Raw genomic sequence first — 24,331 nt, 5'->3', positions numbered from 1 at the left:
TGTGACGCAACTTGAAGTGAATGAACATCGGTCTCTTCCAGCACACATCTCAGTACAATGAAGGATGCGTCATATCGCTTGCGCCCGAAATTAGCGACAGGTGAAGGCGGTGTATAGCAGGTGAAGATGAGCGTATAAATATCTCGGTGAATTCACGACTAGGCAGGGTGGCAGGTTCGAGCAAACACGTGGCCCGTGCGCTCCTTAGCCCGCCCGCACCTGCCCGCAGTCTTAAGTAGTCTGCCCTCCCTCTCCTCTCTCTCTCCACCACCATTAACTGACTCCGATTCTCAACTTGCGAATTTCGCGGACTGTACACCAAGCCCTTTCTTGCTCCGCGCTCGCGCGCATCATATCAAATTGAACTACACCTGCTCTCCTTTTTGCAACATGCGCAACACTTCTGCTTCAGCATCTCGACTGCACAGTAGCAATACCTGTGGTATGGCGACTTCCCGTACTCAGGCATTGCGATCTGCCGTAGGGTTACTCAAGCTGTTCTGTTCTGTATCTTGGAACAAGGAGGGTAGCCACCTCATCCTTCCTTCCTCATGCGGCATTCTTCACAAGGTTTTCTTTTCGGTTTCGCGTTCGTGCGGACCTCTTCTACATCTTTCGCTGATTCGGCGGCTACCTACCTACAACCTTGTATGGCCTTCGGGCTGATCCTCATGGCATCCGAGACAACGCCTTTCACCAACCTAGAGATTGGTGTCCCGCTTGTCCACTCCCTGCGCCGAAAGCCGTGCTTAGCATGCTGCTTACCGGCCAGTCGACCTCTTGCCGCTGGTTCTGAGGAGCCTATATCAGTACTTTGCTGGGAGTACTGACGAAATTATCAGTACGGACAAAGCCGTACGGCAGTACTGATAAGTCGACCTCCAGTCGGCGCCTCATGTGATAGGAACGGGCGGATGCGCGATGAAGTGTATGACCGAGCGTGTCCCCCGTTCCTCGAAAAAGTTCATTGGTTTCGTTGCAATTCTGCTAAATCATCTTTTCGTTTGCTTTTGCGGCATGCTGCTGGGCTGAAGAAGGGATACGAGTTTTTGGGGTGCAACTCTGGAGTCAAGCTAGAAGATAGCAAACCAGATGTCTTTGTCCGGCAAAAACGTGAACTTCATTCTATTCTTTCGTCTTCGGGACCACCACTGCCAACGCTTTTTCTGTTACTCACTGCTTCGACTTTGACCTATATATCCTATAATCCGAGGCAGGCCTCCATAATGACCGAACTTCAGAAAGCAATTCTCGTCAATGTCTTGTTCGTGACTCTAGTCCTATAGTACACGCCTTTCAAGCCACTACCATCTGATCCTGGGGTTCTCAAAGTCCAAGTTCTAAGTTGATGATCACGTCAAGAGCCCGCTCATTCCACCGCCAGTGGCTGGGTAGAGATGCGGTGGAGGGGTGACTTTCACTGCTTCACTTTCACCAGTACACACTCATTCACCGCAACATGTCACTTTCCTTTCTGGGTCTCGAGCGATCCGCAACGGGCAATGCGGCAATTCATAGCCCGTCGCAGTCACCCGCGCGTACTCCCTTCCGAACACTCCACCCCGCGATACTAACCATCAGCACGCGACGCCCCTAAAAAGCGGAGCTATCTACGTTTCAGCGAGCATGATTTCTGAATCTCCTACCTACCCGGATGAGCGCCCTACTGTTGCAGACTCTAGTGAGCACGCCAACGCCCAGCGACTCGAGAAGCGGAAGGTTCTACATGATCGCGGCCCAGGCGAGCCTCCTCCCCCCAAACGCTTGCGCCCGACTCTTGATACGACCCGACTACGATCTCGCAAGAAAGTGTTCTGGGCTCTACCCGAAGAGTTGATGGAGTTGATCTGCCAATATGTAAGGCTGGGGCAAGTCTCGTGTGAGTTCAATCTGACACTTTACAGCTCTCCCAGCACAACTTTTATGACCTACTACTACTCTCGACTCGATCCGGTTACAAAAGCGCGACTCGAAAACTACAGCGCATTTTTGTCAAGTATGCTGAGCTGTGTATGTCGAAAAAGAGCGCGCAGTGCCTGAACAACACCTCCTCGCTACTCACGCATCCATATAACTTCCGCGCCATCACCTTCGACGTACCTCTACGATATGAGTTGTTTATGGCTACCGTGCTCCCGAACTTCAAGCACACCCCAGTCAGGGCGATAATGTTTAGGCCCAACAGCATGGTGGTTGAGTCTGTCCTAAACCAGATGCTGTTGACTTATCAGCATCTACCAAAGGCAGAACTTCTCATGATACCAAGTCACGACTTTGGCGACCTGACTCGAATCCAAGGTACACACGGCTTCATGCGGCGTCTCTGGACATTCATAGATCCACGGAACAAGGATCAGCGCAACTGGATCAGATCTCACAACGCCTCGGTCACGCGTAACACACTAATTGGACCACATACACGGGCACCCCCAGGAAAGTATCTACCTGGTAATGCACCTCCGCAGATCCGAGAGCTTACCGGTCACTTCGGCATGTGCATCCGACTCACTCGAATCGCACCCAGCACGCGTTTCGATGACCTCAAAGACCGACCGCTCGACTTGATATGCGCCCCATATGCACCGGCGGATATCGTTCGTGGTATGATCGACAGTAAGCGGCAATACCGCGTCCATTCAGTATCAATCCTCAACGACAACTATAAAGACAATACTTTGATGGACAACGTGCTGATTCGACTCTTCGAACAAATGCCCAACGGTGTCATACTGGAAGAACTCCGCGTTGCAGAAGTCAATCTCCTTCTCAAGACGGGTTACATTCCACAACATGCCTATCTAGTCAACAAGATCGGTCTCTTACGCCTGTACAACTGCCCAGGATTAAGCCAATTCACAAGCGTCGATGCCTTCAGAAACTCTGATCTACACACGTTTATCTACCTACGGGATTACCCAAAGCTGAACCCAGAAGTACGGGATGGAGTCTTTCGCAATGTGACAAGACATTGCAGCAAATTGGAGCACTTCTGCTTCCACGCGCGAAGAGACATTTCGGACGAGCAAGTCAAAACCGCGCTCAGCGCTCCTGCTGCCAATGGCCAAATAAAGCCTGTATCGCGGAAAGAGCGAAAGAAGGCACGACAAAGCGAGGTGTATGGCATCGGGCACCTACTGCGCAAGTTGTCTCCGATTTTGAAAACACTTTCCCTGCGCATTGGAGAGAGGTCAGAAGTTCCTGACCAGGAACTACAACTCCTGGGTCAGTACTTCCCAGATCTAAGACACGTCGGCATTCCTTGCCCAGTGCTCTGGGATGCGATTGAAGTAGGTCACTTGAGTGACGATATGTGGAGAGATGTTGGCGAACAAGCAACAATTCTCTCCACTATCTATGGACTCGAATACCTACATTTGTTTGTCGCAAACCTGGGAACAGAGCCTAGGATGGGCACCAAGGCCATCAGCACGGCACTCCAGCGTGTTGCGTACGAAGTCCTCGCTATCGTCTCAAGTGAGTGCAGAGGACTCAAGTACCTCTCTATCACGGTATGGGACTTCGTCGAGCACGCTGGAGGGAAGTCGGAGCCTGTAGCTGTGCACCTGAAAGTCAACAGGGATGACTCAAAGCAGTCGGAGCTTGTGTGGGCGAAGGAGCTGGGCGTCGACATGGAGCTGTATGGTGACACAAAGGAGTGTACATACGAGGGCATCGTGGATACGAAGACGGCGCGGTGGGCGAGGCCGAAGTACTGAAGGTCATGTAAGCGGCAGTTGGATGTTTGTCGTAATAGTTATAACCCTCGAAGCGACATGTATTCGCCAAGAAGATGTATGCCATCACAGTGGAGTCGTCGTAATGACACGTATCCGTCAGCTCAGCACGGAGATTATAAATTGTCGACACATCTTCCATTAGTTCTATTCACTTCACCCCCACTATCACAGCTTCGTTCATCACACACACACCCCTCCTCATCCCACTACCGAAAAGACCAAGAACCATCAAACAAATACACACCTGGTATCAAGCGCAAAAGACACGTGTATATTCCCCATGGAAAACAAAGAAAGACACACACTCCATCCATATGCATGAAGACCAGTATTGACAAGGAAAGTAAGAAACACAACAGCGTGATTACAAAGTGAAAAATTGTATGTGGGTAAAGTGGAAGTGGTATCGCAGAGGCCTTCTTGAAATACCGCCCGTGTAAATCCCATGAACAAACGCCACGCTTGCTCGCAGTATGAAAACGCAAAATCGATGGTGGTGACAATATGCAGTGCGCAACAGAGGCAGTAGCGGCGTGTTGTGAGTTGCTGTGTTGCGCTTGCCGTTTCGGTCCATGTCCCTCTCTTCTCTTTCCTTACTCGTGGCCTAGTACCTCAGCTTACCCAGTAAACTGAAGCAGTAAGCACACTCCCTCTCACTCTTCATTTGCACCATGAAGACCCTCGCTCTTGCGCCCAAGACACCACCCGTCTTGCCGACGCCGCCGACCTGACCGTCCTCATTCAAGTGGTCTTCCCATACGCTGACAGCAATACCACTGCGTGCGACGCGCTCGAAGCACGTCTCGGACAAAGTGACGTCAAGTAGTATTTCGCCGTGTTTCTTGCCTGTAAGGAGAATGCGTCGCTCCTGGGTATGATCTCTGGTACCAGGTGCGCGCTGCCGTGGGTTCGTAGGCGAGGATGGCACGCTTGGGTTGGGTGAGGGCAGCATTATTGTTAAGCGTGCGCTGCCCATGTCGCGCCATTTCTTGAGTGACTCTCGCTCATAAAGCCTGCACTTGGTGTTCGTAATCCCAGCTGGTGCACCGGGCGCCTGTACAATATCGCCGGTAGGTGTAGATGCGCCTGAGCCGCGTGGGGAGTTGGAACCGCTGTCAAATGAGGAGCCAGTACTGCGAGATCCGAGTGTTGAGTTGCGGATGCTAAAGACGCCACTCTTGCCAAACGAGAATCGGCCTAGTGCAGAGCGGAGAGCTGAGTTCATGGTCCCAACAGAGGACTCAGTCGCGGCGGAGATAGATGCAGCGCGCGTGCTTGATTTGCGGTAGCTGCTTCTCCTACCTAGCGTACCTCCGAGCCAGCCAGAAGACTCAGCGCTTGTCCTAGCCGCGTTCTGACGGTCCATCGCCTCGGCCCAGCTCGATTGTCCGTAGGGGCCGCGCGCGTTCTGAAGCGCGATGTAGGTGGGGTTGTTGATACGAGACTGGTTGATCATGGCGTATAGTTGGGCGCACTCCGCTGCATTGCGACTTCTCAACATAATGTTGTTGCCAGCTTTGATGCGCGACTCTGCGGTGGGTGGGGAGCGAATGGAGATATCAATGGCCGTTGATTTGCGCAACGGCACCAGAGGGGTAAGCTCAACCGCAATAAGGGGAGCACCTCCCTCGGGAGTGATGATCTCGTCGCCGTCGGCCAGGAAAGGCTTCGAGTGGTTGATTGTGATCTCGAAGACCTCGATCTTACCTGGCGTAACGACGATGCTACATTCGTCTGGATGCAAACTGTCCCATCGGCCAGCATCGGACCAAGCGAAGATGGATGCGATGGTCTTGGAGGCTTTGCCGGAACCCTGCGGAACTGCTCTGTATGGAGTGTTCGACGCGGATTGTGATGGGGTGATAGTGCCATTGGGGAGTGTGTAGATTGATGCAGGAGGTGAGACTTTGGGAAACTTCTTGGTCTCCTCCTCTACCTTCTCAACCTTCTCTGATGAAGTGGGACGACTGAACTCCCTACCAGTGGTGTATGAGCGTCCATGATACCCGCGTGGCCCAAGGTATCCGATCGGCATAAGTGGCATGGGAACGTCGTCATCTAACTCGTCTTCTGACGACTCCGAGGTGAGGCTTTCTTCATCTTCATCGTCCACCTCATCCTCAGAAGCAGTGTCCTCCTCGCTCTCGCTTGACTCCTCCGTGCAGGTAGATGGCTCATATTCATGCTTCAAGGGTGACGATGACCGGCGTTTGTTCTTGAAACCGGGTAACGTAGGAGTGAATACTGGTGTTTTACTTCCCTTGAGTGTCACAGGGGTTGCTGGACTGGGCGATCGATGCGGCGGTGTTGGAGGCGGCTCTTCGACCTCTGCTTTGGGCTCTACGATATCATCGACAACTATGTCGTGTTTCTTTCCTTGCAGCTTCGACGGCGCGGAGGCTGAGACTTCCCGGAGATTGTCATCGTCATCTTCTTGATCCTGCGTTGGGGTAGAGGGCCGGCTTGATTTCCTTTGTCTTGGGATGCTCGGTAATTCTAGCGAGGGGACGGATGAGACTCGTCTGTGTGCCTGTGGACGTTGCGGCGAGGGAGGCGAGCCGGGTGGTGAGATCTCGGAATCCATGGTGGTAGTATTGTTGTCTTCATCGGAGCTGTACGATTCTTCAGAGTCGTCGGAATCACCGACTTGCGAAGATGGCATCCAAACACTGTAACTCTTTTGGGGTCGCTTCTTAGTGGATTTCCGGCGTGGCTTGGACTCTGATACTGGCGTCTGAATTTTCTCTGGCTCTACCGGATCTTCGAGAGTGATCTGACGGGACGGCCGTGCTGAATGTGGAGAAAGGGTAGGGTTCTTAGACAGCCTCTTCGCCCTTGTCCGCTTCAGACTAGAAGGCGATCCAGTGCCCTCATTTCGCACCGCCTCATCAAGACCACGGGGTGTTCGATCAGGATCATTGAGCAGTTGGTATGCCGTCTGCATGGGATCTGTGGGTGTGTGGGGTTCTGAGTCGTCTATTTTGCCAAAGACAAAGTCATCGTGACTGGGCGGAGTTACAGGCGAGATGGTGCGGGATTGGTTGCGCCTATCGTGTGTGTCATAGTGCCATACTTTTGATACTTCAGTATGTTGCTCCCCAATAGGTATGTCAATTTCATGTGGGCTTGGTGTCCTGCTCTTCTGTGGGGGTGTCGATTCAGTTGCAGCTGAAAGTAGAGACGAGGATCCTTGGCTGCTTGTCGGCCTGTGTGTGGTGGGTGTGGCCTGGTTCTTCCTGACTTCAGAGATTTGAGGTGGGATGGGGTTGAGACCGAGCATCTGCACCCACTCAAAGCCAGCTTGCTCATCATCGGATATCAAAGACATGATCTCGCTCCACTCTGATCCATCGTTTTGTTTTCCACGGATCATGACAATTATTTCACCCTTTAGGTCGCCATTCCGTGCTGATGCATTGCTGAGGTGAACAGGCGGGAGGAGCAACCATCGCCCTGTAGGATCGACTTCGCAGAAGAGGAGGTCGCCTCCGACTCCGGTACCTGGCGCGTTGTCGCGGAGCAAGATCTCAACGCGACAACTCATTTCTTGACCACTCGAATGGAACAGATGTAGGTCGAAGTGGTCTCTAGCTCGCACGCAGCGCGTGGAATCAACCCGGACGCCGGCAAGAGGGGCGAGACTTCGGGGATCGCGTGCGCGAGTGGGATCAACGCTAGCCGCGGCTTCGTCTTCGAGGCGGGCTTGTTCGTCGTTCGACCGCTTGCGTGCTGTCGTAACTAGGTCTTGGAAAATCTTCGAGATTTGCTCGACGCGCTCGGAAGGTTTCACATGATTAATGCCCTTGATCAATGTCAGTATTTGTCGCAGCATGGACAAGTCAGTTCAACGTACCTTCAAACTCTTCGACAGATACTTGAGTCGAACCAGAGGGCGTTTGAGCATATAGGCGACGTCGACACGCTCGCCATCGCTGTTGACTACATATCCCTCAGCGTTTCGCGGCATCCCTTCGTCCCATGGGGCACCGTCATCTGGCCCATTGACGACCTTTGCGGGCTTGAACGGGTCGTCATCTGCCGGCGCAAGACTGATTACGACGTCTTGGAAGCCGAGGCGCCACGCAGCAATGTAGTCAGAGTACACTCGTTGTGCACTCTGAGCCCAGGAAACAAGTGCATCGGAGTCCTCCCTGGGGACGCGCTTGTGCAGGTTCTTAAGTCGCTCTAAGCAGACACCCATGTCGACGATTGGCTTAGTAACTTCACTAGGATCGGACTTGGAGGAGCGAGAGAATAAGCCAGCAGCGATAGCGGACTCGGACTTGGAGAGAACGCAGCTAAGAAGGACAGGGATGACACCATCTACCAGTGTGCGGAGCTCTCTCATATACTTGGCTTCATCAGACGAGAGCTCTTTCATGATGTCGTCGACAGTGGCAGTGGCAAGGCGGCTCCTGTTGGTACGGATACTTCTGGCAGAGACGATGCTCTTCGAGCTTGCCTTGGGCATGGAAAGCACTGAGATAAGATCCTCATGTCTGGCAAGCTTCCTCCGCCGGGTACTCTGGCGACTGATAATGGTCGAAGTTTCCGGGTTCAAGTACGAGCCTACTTCTGATGCAGGTGCTCCGGGACCAGTGCCTGCTTCCTCGGAGATGGTTGTGATCGTGTCAGAAGCTGGTACCTGCGAGGATCGCGCTGACTGCGAAGCGATGGTTGAAAGGCGCTTGCCAGTCGAAGGGAACATACGCGGTCCGAGAAGTTGTCGCGGTCGCAGAGGCTTAGGCATGGCGTCAAGTACAGGCGCATCAGCAAAAGAAGAAGGGGCGGACGAAGCAGTGTCCAAGTCGGTGATATCATCCTTGGGTATGTCGTCTATCGACGTGGTCTCGCGGAGAGGAGAGGACATGGATCGGCCTTTGGTGGGAGAATACTGGCCGCGCTTTGCACCGCGGCGCTTTAGCGAGGGCGTTGGAGTGACGGACACTTCACTTTCCTGGTCTTGAGTTGTCGTCTCTGTCGTAGTATCCGAGACGACAGTAGATGGGGTCTCGTCGACATCCTGGGTATTGATGGTCATCTCGCGGCTCGACCGTCTTCTGCGCCGTCTGCTACCGCTACCACTGCTACGGCGGCTCTCGGCAGGCTCGTCCCTTGTCGCATCAGTGGACGCGCTGACGTCTGATTTTTCGGCCTTGTAGGGTAAATCGACAGACGAGACTGACTCTTTCGATTTTCTCCTCCTTGGTGACCTCTTGCGTGGTTCATCTTGTGTCGTCCTGGTGGAGGTAGTGACCTCTGAGGCAGTGACTTCGGAAGCATCGATGGTAGCGGGCAGGTCGAGGGAGGATACGGATTCTTTGGACTTCCGCCTGCGGCGCGAGCGCGTCTTCTTGACTGGGATCTCTTGTGTGGCATCGGTGGATACTGTGATGTCTGATTTGCCGGCCTTGGAGGCGGATTCTGGGCTCGACACAGAGTCCTTGGACTTGCGCCTGCGTCGGGGTTTCGACTCTGCCAGAGGGTCGGGTGTGCTGCTGAGCCAGGCTTCTAAGCGGCTTCCCGTGGCCTTGGTGGGAGTGGTCGTCTCTGGGGCTGCTGGGATGATCAAGGGTGTTGCAGCTTCTTCCTGGGTCCTTGGGTAGGACCTGCGACTCTTCTTCCGCGAAGGCTTTGGCGCGGGCTTGGTGCTCTCGTCCTCTGTGCGAGCACCGTTGCTTCTTGGTCGACGCCGGCGCCGTCTCTCTCGCAACTCGTCGTCCCGAGGTGACGTGATGCGGCTCTCGTTGAGCGATGGGGCAGAGCTCTCTGCGTACTCGACTGTGACCATATTGTGGGGGTCGTCGCTCTGTACTGAGCCCGAGCGGCGTCCTGGGGGCCGAGTCCATGGCGTGAAGGGCATAAGATCCTCTGCCGACATGGATGCGCGGGGTGATGTGCGCGCGCGCCGTCTGCTACGCCGCATCCTCACCATCTCCGTCTTCTCTTTCTCGGGCTGGGGCGAAGTAGGATCGGATGGCGTCTCATCGCTCTTGGCGGTCTTTCCACTTCCAGCCCCACTGCTCGCCGGGCGTTGTTCGTTCTCTGAGCTCGACGGTTTCGATGGTCTACGTGGCTTCGGCGGGGCTTTCTTCTGTCCTGTGCTCTTACCTATGTACTCCGCGAGGGGCAGGAGGGGGTTTGACTGGGGTGTGACGGGGGCTATGGGCTTGAGCTCAGGGCTGGCGGGCTTCTTGGGGATGATCCTCGAGGGGCGCACCCAGGCGTTGGGGATCGTCTTGGGCTGTGGGCGGCCGGCGGCTTCTTTGGGTGGTGACATTTTGGCGCGCCAGTGCGAGTCGCTGATGACGCGCTTCTTAGGCGCTGTCGCCGTGAGCAGGTCCTCGTCGAGTTCATTGTGGGGGACAGGCGTCTTCTTCGCGCTGCCCGGGCGCTCTGGGCTGGCGCCGACCGACTTTCCGCGCTCATGTGTGGGTTTCCAGTTGGGCTTGTCGTCGTGCGCTTTCGACTTGGGCGTGGTCGCGGGCTTGGGCGAGGCGGCGGGCTTGGTGGACGTCTCTGAGGCGGATGCGCCGGCGCCTTCCTTGCTCGCGGCGTCGGGGTCGACCTCCTGCTGCCAGCGCTTTATCTTGTCGCGCACGTTGGCGGGCTTGTTGATGCCAATGGCCTTGGCAAAGTCCTTGCCGTCCATGGCTGCTTGTTTGTCCGTCGCGCCCATCTTCTTGCCCGGCGTGCCATTTCTCTGCTGTCCAGCCGTGTTGTCGGGGTCACTGGGCCGGGGGGAAGCGGGCATCGAGTCCCAGTGTCATTGGAGCTGCGGGCAGACGTCACGGGGACGGGGCGGCTTGCGACGGGCGGGTGTGAGTGTTATGGTGTTGTGCGTGGGCGTGGCCGACGGGCCGTTTCCAGAGCTACGCCGGAGCTGCCTCTGTGCGGGCGGCTGCGCGATTAACAATTTCGACAGCGAGCGTATAGGTGAGTGTGGTGAAAGCTGTCACCCCATAAGAGGGGAACGTTGAATGTAGCGCAGGGCGAGCGAACTGCTAGAGGGACGGTGTGATGTTTGATGACCCAATAATGGCTGCGGCCCGCCAGTAAAACCGGACTGGCCAAGTCTGCCCGCACGTTCCAGTGTCGCCGACAAGCAATACGATAAGCCCATGAGCTTGTGCGAGATCAGCATAAACTTGCCATGCAGCGTCGGCATCTAGACACGCTCGAGTCCGAGTCCTTCCAGCCTCTTGTTTACACGGCGGCTGAGACATTCCCAGGTTGCTATCTCGCAGCCCAGTCACGTTGGGCTATCCCGCGGGAACATCCATGAGAGACAGGCTCGCCTACGGACCAGTGCACCACGTCGACCCACGATTCGATCAACAAACCCATGCTGCAGCTTTGCTGGCATTACTGGCATTACGACTACATCGAAGATGCGCGCAACAGAGTGCGATGATATGCTCCGCGGCCTGTGATCTGACCCCGCCATCTTATTCAACAGACATCCTTGTTGGTACGATGCATGGAAAACAGCAACAACAGGTTTTGTATTTGCCCGCTGCCGAATGCTCGGGAGCTATCGTACCACTCAGTGCGCTTGTTGCGGAGATTTTAATGTGGGATTGTCTCATGGTTTATTTTAGCCTCCTATTTCTGCTTGTTCGTTCTGACCGCGGACGGCCGCCTTGCCCAGGTGGTAAACGCCAAGACAACGTGTCTACCATACCACCTCTCAACCTTGTAGGGCCAATCTTTCGACCTCCAAACTTGCCCTCACAAAGGCCAACGACCCCAGAGGACTGTTGTAGACAATCGGCTGTCCCACATAGTACTGTCGCATAGTATTAGCACTGGCACTCACTACTGCTTTATACCATCACTCACCTCATAGCTAGCCGTCGAGTTCAGACTGCATACCCCAACCGTGCCGTTCCAGCCTAGCGTCCCGTTCCCATTATGGACGACAAATGTATCGGTGATATACTCGTACGCTTTCTTCGCCACATCCACATACGCGCTTTGGCCGCCGCTGTATGAAGCGGTGCCATTCCATGCTGCATCCGTGGATAGAGCCCCCAATCTTACACCCTTGAGCAAAGAGTACACAAACATACTGCTCGCACTACTCTCCAAGTAGTTGCCTTCGTCGCCAGGTCGATCCATTAACTGCCACCACGCCCCAGTCTTTCCATCTGCGGCTGCCACGATAGCGGGCATGAGTTGTTGGAACCGAGATCCGATGTACTGGCGTGCGTGGCTTGCATTCGCGGGGAGCAATTCGAGCGTATCGATGAGTGCCATACAGTACCATCCCAGACTGCGTCCCCACACGTGCGGGCTGGCGCCTGTAGCGCTGTTGGCCCAGACTGCTGTGTGGCTGGCATCGTAACCGTGTACTAGGAGACCGGTTTCTTGCGAGTAGCAGCGCTGCCATAGCAGATCGAGTTGGAAGACCATGTCTTCTAGCGTATCTTCAGTCATGGCAGAGTTACCAACATCGTTTGTGTATGCGGCGAGGAACGGAGTCAGACTAAACATGCCATCCAGGTAACTCCAGTACGGGTAAACATAGTACCATAACCCGCCTTGGTCATTTCTAGGCTGCAAATCCACACTCTTTCTCAATGCTTCGAATGCTGTTTTGTACTTTTCATCCCCGGTTTCCTGCCATAATCGTAGTAGACCGTTTCCGCTGCTCAGACGGTCCAATGGGTATTTCGTGTCACGCGTTGCGTTGGAGACGACAGGTACCACAGAGTCGGCGCTCTTAGTAATGTAGGCCTTAAGTGCTGGGGCCAAGGAACTGTTTGCATGAGTGGAGAGGATCTCGTGGAACGTCTTCTGCGTAAATCCAGCCTGCAATAGGGCAGAGGAGTCGGTCTGGCTGATCAGGATACCCTGGCTCCGGGAGATGATCGACTGGGCCATCTGAATGGAGATGGGAGGAGACGCATGATTTACGGCGTTGGGAAGAGCTGTCGCCGATAGGGCAAAAAGACACCAGTGTGCGAGGGAAGTAGTCGACAGATACATGGTTGTTTGTGTCGAGAGTTCTAGCCCACGTTAAGATGCCGGGAACTTCTCCAAGTGCTTATGTACTGCTCGGCCTGTTTGTGATGAGCGGCAAGGATCGAGCTTACGACGCGAAAAATGCCGACAATAGGGTTTACACTAACATGGGTGATCGGCAATCCCGGCGTTACTTGCTAAGTTTCCGGGAACATACGTTGTAAAGGAGTTCTGAAGCTGCATCTACTTGCCATAATCTTCTATTAGCATTATCCGAGTCTATCGATCTAGGGCGTCCTGTCCAAGCCACGCCTTCAAAACTAGGGTATCAAGTACCGTGTCTGTATCCAAAATGCTTTTTCAACCCATCCCAACAATCAAACCGTAAAAATGATGTCCTTGGCCAAGTCACTCCTCCACTCCAGCGGTATTGGTGTCCTCCTCAGAGGCACTGCTTGTATGCGTCTGATGCATGGAACATCCTTCTAGTTGCGCTTCTTGCCGATCTTCTCAACGAGCTTCGCCGCGTCGTTGACAGCCGCAAACGCGCTCCAAGTGGCCATGACACTCTGGTACATGAGGTATCCTGGGATCACGATCCAGAAAGCGTTCATCAGGACAAAGTATCCCCAGTAGTAGAACTGCTCAGGACGCGAGTACGACAGGTTGAGGATGTAGTGGTCGAAAAGCGAGGTAGCATAGTACAGTACGTCGCCGTAGAACTGGCCGAGCGAGACGATGAGTTGGGCCGAGTAGCGGAGCGGGTGGTCGATGGCGATGAGGTAGGCGCAGAGGAAGGACCCGGGGCCCCAGAATACCTGCGAGAATGTTGATTAGTTGCTGTCCTTCTTCGAGAGAAGCCCAAACAAGACGTATACGTACAGCGGTGACGGTCTCCATGCACAAAACGAAGGCGTCCTGGGTCAGGTAACGCGAGTCGCTGAGCGCGTACTCCTTCCACAGCTGGCCAAAGAGGTCGTTCAGTCCGCCCATATTCCTAAAGTTGTAGGCGAAGTAGCCCTCGAAGAACGAGTGGATGCAGCCGCACAGCACAAACCACATGATGGTGGAGAGGTCGCCGGTGCTGGCATTGGGGCGCAGGCGCTTGACCATCACGTACGTGACACTGAAGATGGCGACGCAGCCGGCAGCGAACATGAGCAGCAGGTCCAGCGTGCCCAGCTCGTTGGCCAGGTAGCCCACAATCTCCTTCTCAATGGGGTAGTAAGGGTGCTGGCCCGGGGGCAGCGAGAAGTTGCCGGCTGCCATAGCGAAGGATGCGAATATCGAATTAGACAAAAAATGTAATGGAAGTGGTGCAGAGGTAGAGAAGGGAAAGGAGTACAAGAGCGAGTGCGGTGTCTATGGGCGGGCTACTAGCAATGGGGGCACGGCGTGCGTCGTGGTGCCAGATGGCAGGCCGAGTGGGAAAATATTCCGGGGCAGGAGACGCCATCCAATTGGGACAGCGCTTGCGGCGCGCCCTGGCTGTCAGCGGCAGGGATAAGAAGCGCGACCGCGACTCCCCGTCGTGTCAGATGTCAGCAACTAGAGTCAGGCCGAACACGTAGACATGTGACCGTTCTGAAGTACTCCGTCGGCTGTACCGATGCCTTCGTAGTCGTTGTCTGAGGCTGTTCGTGGCTCTTCGAGACTGAGCCCTTATCGCATTCTCCCGATAGCCAGGTACGGTACGCTCATTTCCCTAGCGCAAAGAGGCGTCCTGCCGTCTCGGATAGGCACTCCAGCCTGCACCATGCGCGCTCGAGCTCTCGTCTCTGGATAACAAGACCTTTCAAAGCAGAGGCTGTCCGTTGCGATAAGTCGTGTTGAAGCCGGAAGTGGCGCGAAAGAGCAGCAAAGATGAACATGGCTAAGCGCACGTATGCCCCAAGGTGCGTAAGGCGAGTAATGAGTAGGAGGTTCGGTAGAACGTACAGCGACAGGCGTTGCTTTAGCCTAGCTTTATCTGCTCGCGCATCCACGGCGCTGCGAAAGCGAGTTGACCACCTGGGCAGCCCTGGAGGTGTCGACGTCCCCGGGCCCCTACCCCTCAAGCTAGTCCCAATCTAGTATACCTCGGCTCCTACCCGCGCGTCCTCTATGTCCGCGATATCACAGCGTCACTCCTCAACTGTCGCATACATCACAATGTCGCAAGGAGGCTCATCTGCAGACAAAGATTGGCGGTCCGTATCGAGGCGGAAGAAAGCAGAACAGAACGAGCGCATACCAAAAGAATGGAAGTTGAATGTCTTACCAGGAGCCGACGTAAAGAGCTACATCGATATACCACGCAAGTCAGGGCTATTGACAGAAGAGGAGCTGGAGATCACCGGACGATATGATGCTGTGGCACTGGCCGAAGCAATCAGAGGGAAGAAACTCAAATGCGTCGATGTGACACGGGCTTTCTGTAAAGTAAGCCGTCCCAAATTGGAGCAGACCTCTTGGTAGCGGCTGATGAACTAACATTATGGCAGAGAGCAGCAATTGCCCACCAAGTCACCAATTGCCTCACAGAAATCTTCTTTGATGACGCGCTGAAGAGAGCCCAGGAGCTTGACGCCCATCTGGCATCAGGAAAAGCGCCCCTTGGGCCACTCCACGGCGTTCCCATCTCACTGAAAGACACCTTCAGGGTCCGAGGTCATGATGCATCGATCGGCCTTGCAGCTCTCTGCTTCAAACCGGCACAAGAGAACTCGATCCTAGTCGATTGCTTACTCAACGCCGGTGCAGTTCTCTATTGCAAGACCAACGTACCTCAAACGCTCATGGCACTCGACTCCCACAACAACGTCTTCGGGCGAACTATTAATCCGCTCAACACTGCTGTGACCGCTGGTGGAAGCTCAGGTGGAGAGGGCGCTCTCATCGCGATGCGCGGCTCAATCTTGGGTGTAGGCACAGATGTGGGCGGCAGCATCAGGATCCCGGCCATGTGCGATGGTATGTTCGGTATTAAGCCCAGCTGGGAACGTATTCCCTATGCGGGTCAAGAGGGCGGCATGCTTCCCGGAGCAACAAAAGTTGGTATCCCGGCGAGTGCAGGGCCGCTCGCACACACCATGCGCGACGTCGAACTCTTCTTCAGCGCAGTCGCATCCCAGCAGCCGTGGAATATGGATCCAGATGTCATACCATCGCCATGGAGTTCTCTATCAACTACGCGAAAGAAGCTACGGATCGGCATCGTCCGGCGAGATGGAGTCATTGAACCACATCCACCAATCTCCAGCATCTTAGATGAAGTCAAAGCTAAACTGCAAAAGTCTGGTATCGAGACAGTGGACATGGACATCACCCCTCTCTTTTCTCAATGTCAATCCCTCGCCAATGCGCTATTCGGTGTTGAAGGTGGCAACGCCATGTTTGACTTACTGGAATCATTCAACGAGCCACTTTCGCCATGGCTATCCACTCGACTCAAGCGCAAGAAGCCGATGGACCTTCCCAAAGTACAGCAATTCCATGGCAAGCGCGAGAAGCTGCGAAAGGAGTTTTTGAGTATCTGGAAAGATGCGCATGGCGAGATCGATGCCTTCATCTGTCCAGTCGCGCCACACCCTGTACCGCCCATTGACCGGTACAACGGCGTCAGCTACACGAGTTCGTTTGTACTATTAGACTACCCTGCCGGTACTGTACCAGTAAGGTCGTTTGAAGAGGCGGATATGAAGGGCGAGATGGCGAGCACGGAGCCATTGGGAAGTTGGGACAAAGCAAACAGGGAGCTTTGTAAGTATTACTATTTTCCTCGACTCGTTGGAAATACCGAAGCGCTCACATACTAACACGAAATGCAGGGACCAACACTGATCGTTCGGTCTACCTTGGCACGCCGCTTTGTGTACAAGTCGTCGCACCCAGATTACAAGAAGAGAAGCTGGTGCAGGCCATGTGTGCCATCGACGACGCTTTGAAGGGCTCAAACACTCTCAGCGCGAAGCTGTAGACCAAGGGTCAAAATGCCTGTACGGTGCACTGTCCACCATATATCCCTCTGTACCTCCATCCTTTGAGTCGTTCTCATCAGCTGGCGGCAGCTCAAGTCCCGTCTTCTTTCTCACCATCTCGTCCCAGTCGCCTCGTACAAAGTGACCAAATGCTTCCATGTTCCTTCCCAGCTTTTTCTCGGAGATGCGTTCGACCTTGTTGGTGTATGATAGTACCCGGAAATGGCAAGTGTCGCGGGTAAACGTCGCTGTGCGAAAGGCCACGGTGAAGCATTTGACGTGAGTCAATATCCACTTGTTCAGTAACATCTCCAGAGCGCAGCGTGCTATGTCTTCGACTGGAGGTGGCAGATCGCCATCTTCATCGGGCTCGGCCGGCGGGCATGCTAGGTGGAGATACTGGAGGAGTAGTAGGTCTCGTAGAACACCAAGATCTGATATCTCTTGACGGAACTGGTCGGGGGTAATGTCCTCGGTCAAGGCGGGGAATGGGATACCAAGGCTGGCGAGGTTGGTACATTGGGTAGCGATGAAAGCGAGATCCTTTGTGTGAAGTCGAAGGCTTGGGTCAGCTCCGAGATGTAGAGATGTCAATGAATGACCAATACTGGGGAGGATGGTAGCCAGGGGAAAGTTGCACCAATCGGACTGGTCAATCTTGCTAATGCTGCCTTCCCAGAAGCTTGGTGTAGTGGTGCCCTCGATGATCGGTTTGGCCTTTTCGTAGATCAGGCACAGGGTTTGTAGGTCACTGCAAGACTCTATAAGCGTGCATAGTGCCGTCTCCTCGTCCTGCTCAAGTTTCTGGAGCGAGTGTTTGAGGATCAGAGACGAAGGAGCGATCGATGCGGCATGACAACCGTCCAAGAAGCTGCGAATGCCCACGCAATCTTTGATCGTCAATGACTTGATCGCGCTGATCGGGAAGTCGTCTTCGTCCTCGGATATCATCGAATTGCCATATTCCGCGAGATCAAGGTATGTAACGGAGAATTCCTCGAGACTCTCCAGCATGCTATCCCAACCAATACCCTTGAAGATGTGCTGGAGTGGCACCAAAGACTCCGCCCTACTGTTGTCGATGGTGATCGAGACAACTTCGCGTCCTGGCTTCTGCTCCAAAAGCTTTCGGCAATAGTGAGCGGGGGCATCGCGGTTCACCAAGATCTCCACTTCTTTGCCAGCCTCATGAGTGCGGCTGTCAAAGGGCCGCCGGACTTTGACCCCCAGCATTGGGCTTCCAGTCGTCTCGAGGAGCTTTGGCATGCGAATTTCACGATCGAACTCGAAAGAGTTCGCCGAGTCGCCTAGGGCAGCATTGTTGTGGAGAGCAACGCTCTCAAGCTCTTCTTCATTCTTGGGATGGAAGAAATCCCATTGCTGGAGAAGGTGAGGTAGTACACCCCAGATGAAGTTCTTCTCCACCTTCTCACCATCATACCATGTTGGTATGCACAGAACGTCGAGATACCAAAATTGGCGCTCGAAAAACTTTAAGAAGAGCTTTTCGGTCTGCGCAGTCACTCTGCTTTCATTGGTGAAAGCGACTACCCGAAGGTTTGATATATGTTGAGGAAGATCCAACAAAGCAGTCAGATTCCTCATGATTGCCAGGCACTTCCGACCTGCTTCAGGCGTGACATGTATCAACATGTCTCGAAATTTCGAGAGCCGATCGTGATGCTGACGGTCCGGAGACCAAGATGTAGTCAAGCCGTTGAACCGCTCCAGCGAGCCTGCTTCCATCCGAAGGTACGGCTTCTTGTACAGGTACTGCTCAAACAGAGCGACCTTATCATCCCAACTACTGGAGACAGCAACGCTCAGACGCCGGGAGATGGCACGTTGGGGCAACTGCAGTATACGTTAGCACGATAATGTATAGAAGGAGTAGCAATGCCGTATTCTGATACACCTCCAGGATTATAGCCTGCTCATAAGATCGCCGGCAAGATCAATGTAGTCGGCATGGTGTATTATTACATTGCAGAGGGAGATGTATATTACTTACGTATTCGCAAACCATATGTTGCAACTCGGGAGGAAGCGACTCCCAAAGGTACTTCTCCGCCTCGCTCACGTCGGAAGACGACATGGTCGTCATGCTATGCGGATTTATACTCCAGGCGATGGTATGGTATGACTATGATTAGGTAGAGATTGTATGACGAGCTTGGTGTGTGAATTGAACCAAGCAGCTCCAGGTCCAGGAAGTCGAGCGCCAAGGTTGGCCGACAAGCCAGAAACTCATAGTGAGCGCGCATAATTGCGTCTTTGGTGGAAGTGAAAGTGAAAAGCTGCGATTTGGACAGTGCAAATGAGCGAAGAGACCCAAACAGCCCCGCTATACCACGGTGAATTGCCTCTTCCAGCTGATTAAGTCAGCCCTTCTCTATGTACTGAGCCTAAATAGGCTCGGTGAAGATAAGGTCACCGCAGGATCATTCACTGTCGATGAGGACTCCGCGCAACCACGCACGGACTGACTGGCAGCTAGCGTTGCGCTGGCTCTACATAAATCCTCCCTCCCCTCCCTCTCTCCATTTCTCAACACCGAGATTTCGCAGCTCACTCAACTCAACTATAACAAGGCCCCTTTACACACCGCTTCCATGCGTGCGCATCTCAAAAGATCCTTGTATGGCCTTCGGGCTAATCCTTGTGGTATCCGTTGCTGGTTTCCTGATATGTTCGACCCTGTCATTTTTTCCAGACATTACCCTGAGCGCGAGGCGGTTTTACACTTCAGTGTTCCGCACTCTAGCAAGCTCAGTACATCTGGTCCTGAGGAGCCTATATCAACACTTGCCGGGGGTGTTGACGAATTCATTACCTGGTCGGCGCGCATACAGAAGATAGGCTTGGATGCTGGCGATGAGGAGATTAGTCTGAGCTGGCATTGGCAAGTCTGGGAAGTGTTCTTTTTCGTTGAGTTATGCAGCTTGCTGCTGGCTTGAAGAAGTAGCGCAAATTTGAAGCTCGGCTTTTCTATGTGACAGGTTAGAGGCCTTGGGAGGCTTGGTGTCTCTTATGGGCTAATCGCGAAATTAATTCACGCGTTGCGTTTCCTGTCTCTGCGGAGTTTGCTTTCAATCTGTTGCAAGAAAGATGGCAAGTGAAGTTGAAAGCTGAGCATATGACGCAATTACCTTATCTGGAGCAATCCTTTATCTCATGATTGGCCACCTGCCACATATTCCCCTTAGGTCGCGACTGCCAGATGACTAGACATACAACCAACCACCAGCATGTCGTCTACACAACCCTTGCTTGCGCATGCGCCCGTTACTCCTCTAAGTACGACCAACAGCTCCGCCGTCCCGGTCGGTGCCCTCGCAGTAATCGAATGGTGCATATTTGATGGCTATACACACAAAGACGTTGTGAGCATGTACAACGGCGCTGGCTATGGCAGCGTCAGCACCAAATACGGTATATCTTATCAGGTGAGGAGGTGGGGCCCGGTGTGGTATCAAGAGCAAGGCGCTGTCAGACCATGGGAGCTCTACACGAAGATTGAGAAGGAAGAGTTCAAACAAAGAGGACTGAGCGGTGAAGACTTTAAGTTTGTGCATCCACGGGAGCTGGATGTAGTGAATGGAGTTGTACACGTGCGAGGACAGCCGCGAGGACAAAAAGAAAAGCGACAGGAAGCAGCAAGACGGAGGTCTCAGGGTACGGTTGCGAAGAATCCGGGTGCGTCTTCTACACGGTCATCGGCAACTTGACTAAGAGAAACAACTTACTGATCTTTCACCGTGTAGTCAATACCGCCCAAAGCCGCAACGCCTCTCGAATGTCTTCAGCAACTCGCGCATCCAGTTCCAGCTCCCGCCCCCTTCGCACTCCCAATCAAGTACAACCCGGTCATCCACCCAATTCAACTCCACCACCGGTTATACCTGAGCACCTTCGGGTCGCGATCAAGGCCAAGCACGGCGAGTGGCTGAGGGCGAATGAAAGGGGAGAGACAGAAATGGCGGATTTAGTTGAGCAAAAGTTGGAAAGCCTCGAGCGACAAGCAATGAAGGTCAGCCTGCCGGGATTCTTGGCGTGGAAGTTCGGACCAGAGCATATCGGCGCCGCGGTGAGCGGATGAGGCAGAAGGGCGAGGGACCGTCTTAGGCCAAGTTCCCTTATCACCTTGTTGTCACGTAGCCAGTTGAAGCCTCCTACTTTCACTTCCTTTTTTTCCGATCACAATCAGATCGCACACGCCGTTGTTGGCTGACGCCTCTTGATAGGAGCCCATGCACTCACGAGACTGACTGAAAATGGTTTTCACCGGGTGGACTCCGCTCGTGCCTGTTACATAGTCCGCGAGCCTAATCCTCCCGCTGCGCTTTTGCCCAATCTACTTATACTCCTGCCTCAACCTACTATTCTCTACCGACACTCCGGTGTAGGTGACGAAGCACCACAACATCCAAGCATCGCAGAAGACACACGAAAGAAAGCCGCTACATTAAACCAGCCGAAAGATTCTGCAACCGTGATCATGTCATCCACAGATAACCCTACAAAAGGGGTTGACGCCTCAGCGCGGATGTCAATCACAGCACGGAAGCGTCGGTTGAATGAGCCCTACGTCGCCGCGGACGCCCAAGTGCTCCCTACAAATACCGCTTCCAACACGGATGAGCCCGGCGAGCATAATGACAACGAGGACGCGAACTCTCCGCCCAAGAAAAAGCGCAAGACGAAGTCTAACTTACTGAATGCGCACGCCAGAGTTGCTGCGAAGGATATACCTAGCGATGAAGAGATCAAAGCCTTCATAGAGGGCGTAGCAGCTATCAAAGACTGGACTTCTCAGGTAGTTGACACCAAGTATATACAACTGGTGCAATGGTACGACGTCGAAGGCATCTCGATGAAACAGTGCGGCACCAAATGGGTAGAGGAAGGATATGCAGAAGGACGCGCAGATCCGAAAAAGCAGAAGACTGAGGTTACTGAATCAGGGATGTGGAAGCACTACAGCAGCCACGGGAGGAAGTTCCTCGAGGACAAAGGTCTCGCGTGGGTATCTCCATCGGCGCGGAAGGCTTACAAGAAAAGAATTGGCGTCGTCGAGCAGTCCAGAAAGACAATCCCAGAAAAGACAGTTCCACACAAGACGATTTCACCCAAGACAGTCTCAGATCGGACGGAGCGCATACCATCACCTGGTATAGAAGAGGGAGAGCCGCTGACGATTGCTAGCCATACCAACGTGCTTGCGAGCAGTGAACACATGGCCGACGAACCAGTGCCCAGTATTCAGCGATACACCACACCGCAGCCGCAAGAGGAGGCCGCACGAGGTGTTACGAAGGTTGCGATGCCCAAGCCAGAAGACTATCGTGTGGGACTGCATCATGGAGAAGATGAGGAGCTGTTGTTCCTTCTCTCGAGGAAAGTGAAGGCAGAATCGAGACCAAGCGACCTCATTTGTGACTTTGAGAAAAAAGGGAAGAGGTAAGTAACTCTATGTCAAACATGACTGCAGACCATAGGACTGACATCATACGTCTTGACAGCCCTGCCGCCGCGCAATCAAGCGAGGTAACGAGCGATCCAGAGGCCGAAGCTGCAGAGGTCGTACGCTACAAGAACAGTCGAGCAACCGAAGATGTTCTGAGCTTTAAGCGGAAGACCGGTGACGTGCGCCGCGGACATCCCACTCGACCTATTCTGAGCCGAAAGCAAGCCATCGAGCACTGCACCTTTATAAAGGACGCCATCAAAAACGATCCGACCGTCGATACGATCGAGTACGGAGAAGACATAGATGCCGATACTATCGCCCGCTTCGTCGCGTGCATCTCGCCCGACTTCCGAGCGGCCCTGCCCACGCACGATGTTGTCGGATTGGTCAACGCGGGTCACCCGGACACCTGGACTACGGAGATCCAGTGGTCCATCCAGGAATTTGAAGACCTATACGTTTTCGCCCACACGATGGGCGCACTTGCGGTGTGCGATATGATCATCGATAGAGTATATGAGGAGCTGCATCGTCCCCAGCAGCGCCTGATTCCCACCATCGATGGTACGATGGAGAAATTCGGATTCCTCCGCATGAGCCCGGCGTTCATGAATCTTCTATCGGAGAATGACACGCGAGCTTTCAATTTCTTTGTCGGTGCTTTGGCCATGAAGGCCGAAGATACCCTGAAACTGCTGAAGATATCCGGGCTCGATCATTGGTACCATGAATCTAAGCAGGCGTTGATCACGAAGCTGGAAATAGAATGGGCATCAGGTGCGAACAAAAGCGAGTCGGCAGCGATATGTCCGACATACCATCACCATTGGAGCCCAGCAACAGGATGCTACAGGTCTGTAGTGTCCACGGCGCCCTTGGTATCGAAGTCCAACGCTGCGAAGCAATCGACCCCCACGTCCCGTACGATCCAGAAGCGACCCGAGCCCTACCAGCGCAAAGATCGTAAGAAGGAGGAAAAGGAGAAGGCCTGGGCTAAGAAGGTGGCATTCCAGAAGATCGATCGCGAGGCTAATAAAGCGCATGGACGTGGACCGGCAAATTTGGAAGCCGAGCAGGCCAGGCTTAAGAAGGTTCAGCAAGAGCTCCACGACGAAGACAAAGAGTACAGTGATTCCTCCGACTCCTCACACTCGTCAGACGACGAAGACGTCAATGTGATCGTTGTGCAACTTCCTCGGGTATACAGCAGAGCTCGCGATCTCTTCCGAAACAGCCCTGGATCATATGCTGAACCATCCCAATACACTGTGATTGCGTCTGATCTGACGCATGCGAGATTCGCTGCCCGAAGCGGAGGTGGGCTGAACTATTCCGGCGAGGGTATGAATCTTTCCAAGGACACGGCGGAGATTCAGCGGAAGAAAGTAGCGATCGTGGAGGGCCAGCTGCAGATGTTTCGCGATAGCGGTTACGACCCCGACAATCTGCAGGGCCCAGGCCAATTGCGCGCCATGTCTCGGAGGGCGAGTGAAGACGGGGAGATGATCGATGGAGATGAGAGCGACGACGAGGACTAGGATACTAGTCACGATGGAGAGGCGACGAGGGTGGTGAGCGCGAGCGCTACGATGCCTGGATTCGGTGTTTAGACTGGTGAGATTTCATATAACGAGTACCTCGCACGCTAGAGTGGGATCTGCTGCGTGAGTCTTCAGGAGCTCGCTTGGTCGTGTACAGGGGAGAACGAAGGATATAATGCCCGCCGGGGCAGGAGGACGATGGCTGGTCGAGCCTGGGTTGAGTTGTTGTGAGGGCGGTGGACCATGCCCTGATAGTTTACGCGCATATCGTGGTAGGGTAGAGAAATCGCGTCATGTTTGTCAAGCTGCCGAGGTCTCTTTGCTTGCGAGCGCATGTCTGTCCTTCCGCGCGTGCATGAGTCAGCATTCCGGACGCGTCGGCCCCACACGTGCGCAAACGTCATCGTCCCTGGAAGCTTCGGCCCAATTCGCGTCCTCGTCTATCTGAGCCAGCCCTAGCCCCTTGTCCAGCCCTACACATTGCGACGATAGCGACCATGCTTGCCACGACAACTGCCGACCGTAACCTGAGACGTCGATAACATCCCAAGGCCACAGCGTTCTTTATACCACGAATGGTGACATCGCCTCGCAGATGCCCCGGAATATTGCCGGTGGGGCAGCTCGGCGCATCAATTTGGGAGATTGTGCCGTAAA

The 24,331-nt window shown here is 54.0% G+C and overlaps 7 protein-coding genes across 7 annotated transcripts; 3 read left to right on the top strand and 4 right to left on the bottom strand.

The window, feature by feature from the left end:
• Positions 1-1,626: 1,626 nt before the first annotated feature.
• J4E85_004525 (uncharacterized protein) lies at positions 1,627-3,716 on the top strand (the record flags this gene model as incomplete). Its single annotated transcript, XM_051468781.1, has 2 exons — positions 1,627-1,857; positions 1,905-3,716. The coding sequence occupies 2 exons, from the start codon at positions 1,627-1,629 to the stop codon at positions 3,714-3,716; spliced, it is 2,043 nt and encodes a 680-aa protein (XP_051326996.1).
• Positions 3,717-4,341: 625 nt separating this feature from the next.
• J4E85_004524 (uncharacterized protein) lies at positions 4,342-10,491 on the bottom strand (the record flags this gene model as incomplete). Its single annotated transcript, XM_051468780.1, has 2 exons — positions 4,342-7,539; positions 7,591-10,491. The coding sequence occupies 2 exons, from the start codon at positions 10,489-10,491 to the stop codon at positions 4,342-4,344; spliced, it is 6,099 nt and encodes a 2,032-aa protein (XP_051326995.1).
• Positions 10,492-11,427: 936 nt separating this feature from the next.
• On the bottom strand, positions 11,428-12,728 carry J4E85_004523 (uncharacterized protein; the record flags this gene model as incomplete). Its single annotated transcript, XM_051468779.1, has 2 exons — positions 11,428-11,526; positions 11,580-12,728. 2 exons carry the CDS (start codon positions 12,726-12,728, stop codon positions 11,428-11,430), a joined length of 1,248 nt encoding a protein of 415 aa, XP_051326994.1.
• A 461-nt stretch (positions 12,729-13,189) lies between these two features.
• Positions 13,190-13,973, bottom strand: J4E85_004522 (uncharacterized protein; the record flags this gene model as incomplete). Its single annotated transcript, XM_051468778.1, has 2 exons — positions 13,190-13,522; positions 13,587-13,973. 2 exons carry the CDS (start codon positions 13,971-13,973, stop codon positions 13,190-13,192), a joined length of 720 nt encoding a protein of 239 aa, XP_051326993.1.
• Positions 13,974-14,807: 834 nt separating this feature from the next.
• Positions 14,808-16,662, top strand: J4E85_004521 (uncharacterized protein; the record flags this gene model as incomplete). The annotated part of the gene is made up of 3 exons (XM_051468777.1): positions 14,808-15,125; positions 15,188-16,445; positions 16,514-16,662. The coding sequence occupies 3 exons, from the start codon at positions 14,808-14,810 to the stop codon at positions 16,660-16,662; spliced, it is 1,725 nt and encodes a 574-aa protein (XP_051326992.1).
• Positions 16,663-16,670: 8 nt separating this feature from the next.
• On the bottom strand, positions 16,671-18,758 carry J4E85_004520 (uncharacterized protein; the record flags this gene model as incomplete). The annotated part of the gene is made up of 3 exons (XM_051468776.1): positions 16,671-16,691; positions 16,778-18,517; positions 18,675-18,758. 3 exons carry the CDS (start codon positions 18,756-18,758, stop codon positions 16,671-16,673), a joined length of 1,845 nt encoding a protein of 614 aa, XP_051326991.1.
• A 1,153-nt stretch (positions 18,759-19,911) lies between these two features.
• Positions 19,912-23,671, top strand: J4E85_004519 (uncharacterized protein; the record flags this gene model as incomplete). The annotated part of the gene is made up of 3 exons (XM_051468775.1): positions 19,912-20,359; positions 21,070-22,123; positions 22,186-23,671. The coding sequence occupies 3 exons, from the start codon at positions 19,912-19,914 to the stop codon at positions 23,669-23,671; spliced, it is 2,988 nt and encodes a 995-aa protein (XP_051326990.1).
• Positions 23,672-24,331: the final 660 nt, after the last annotated feature.

Source organism: Alternaria conjuncta (assembly GCF_024043145.1).
Source record: "Alternaria conjuncta strain BMP 0040 chromosome Unknown scaffold_6, whole genome shotgun sequence".
NCBI lineage: Eukaryota > Fungi > Ascomycota > Dothideomycetes > Pleosporales > Pleosporaceae > Alternaria > Alternaria conjuncta.
Note: the sequence above shows the minus strand (reverse complement) of the source record. Positions and strands in the feature narration are given on the sequence as shown.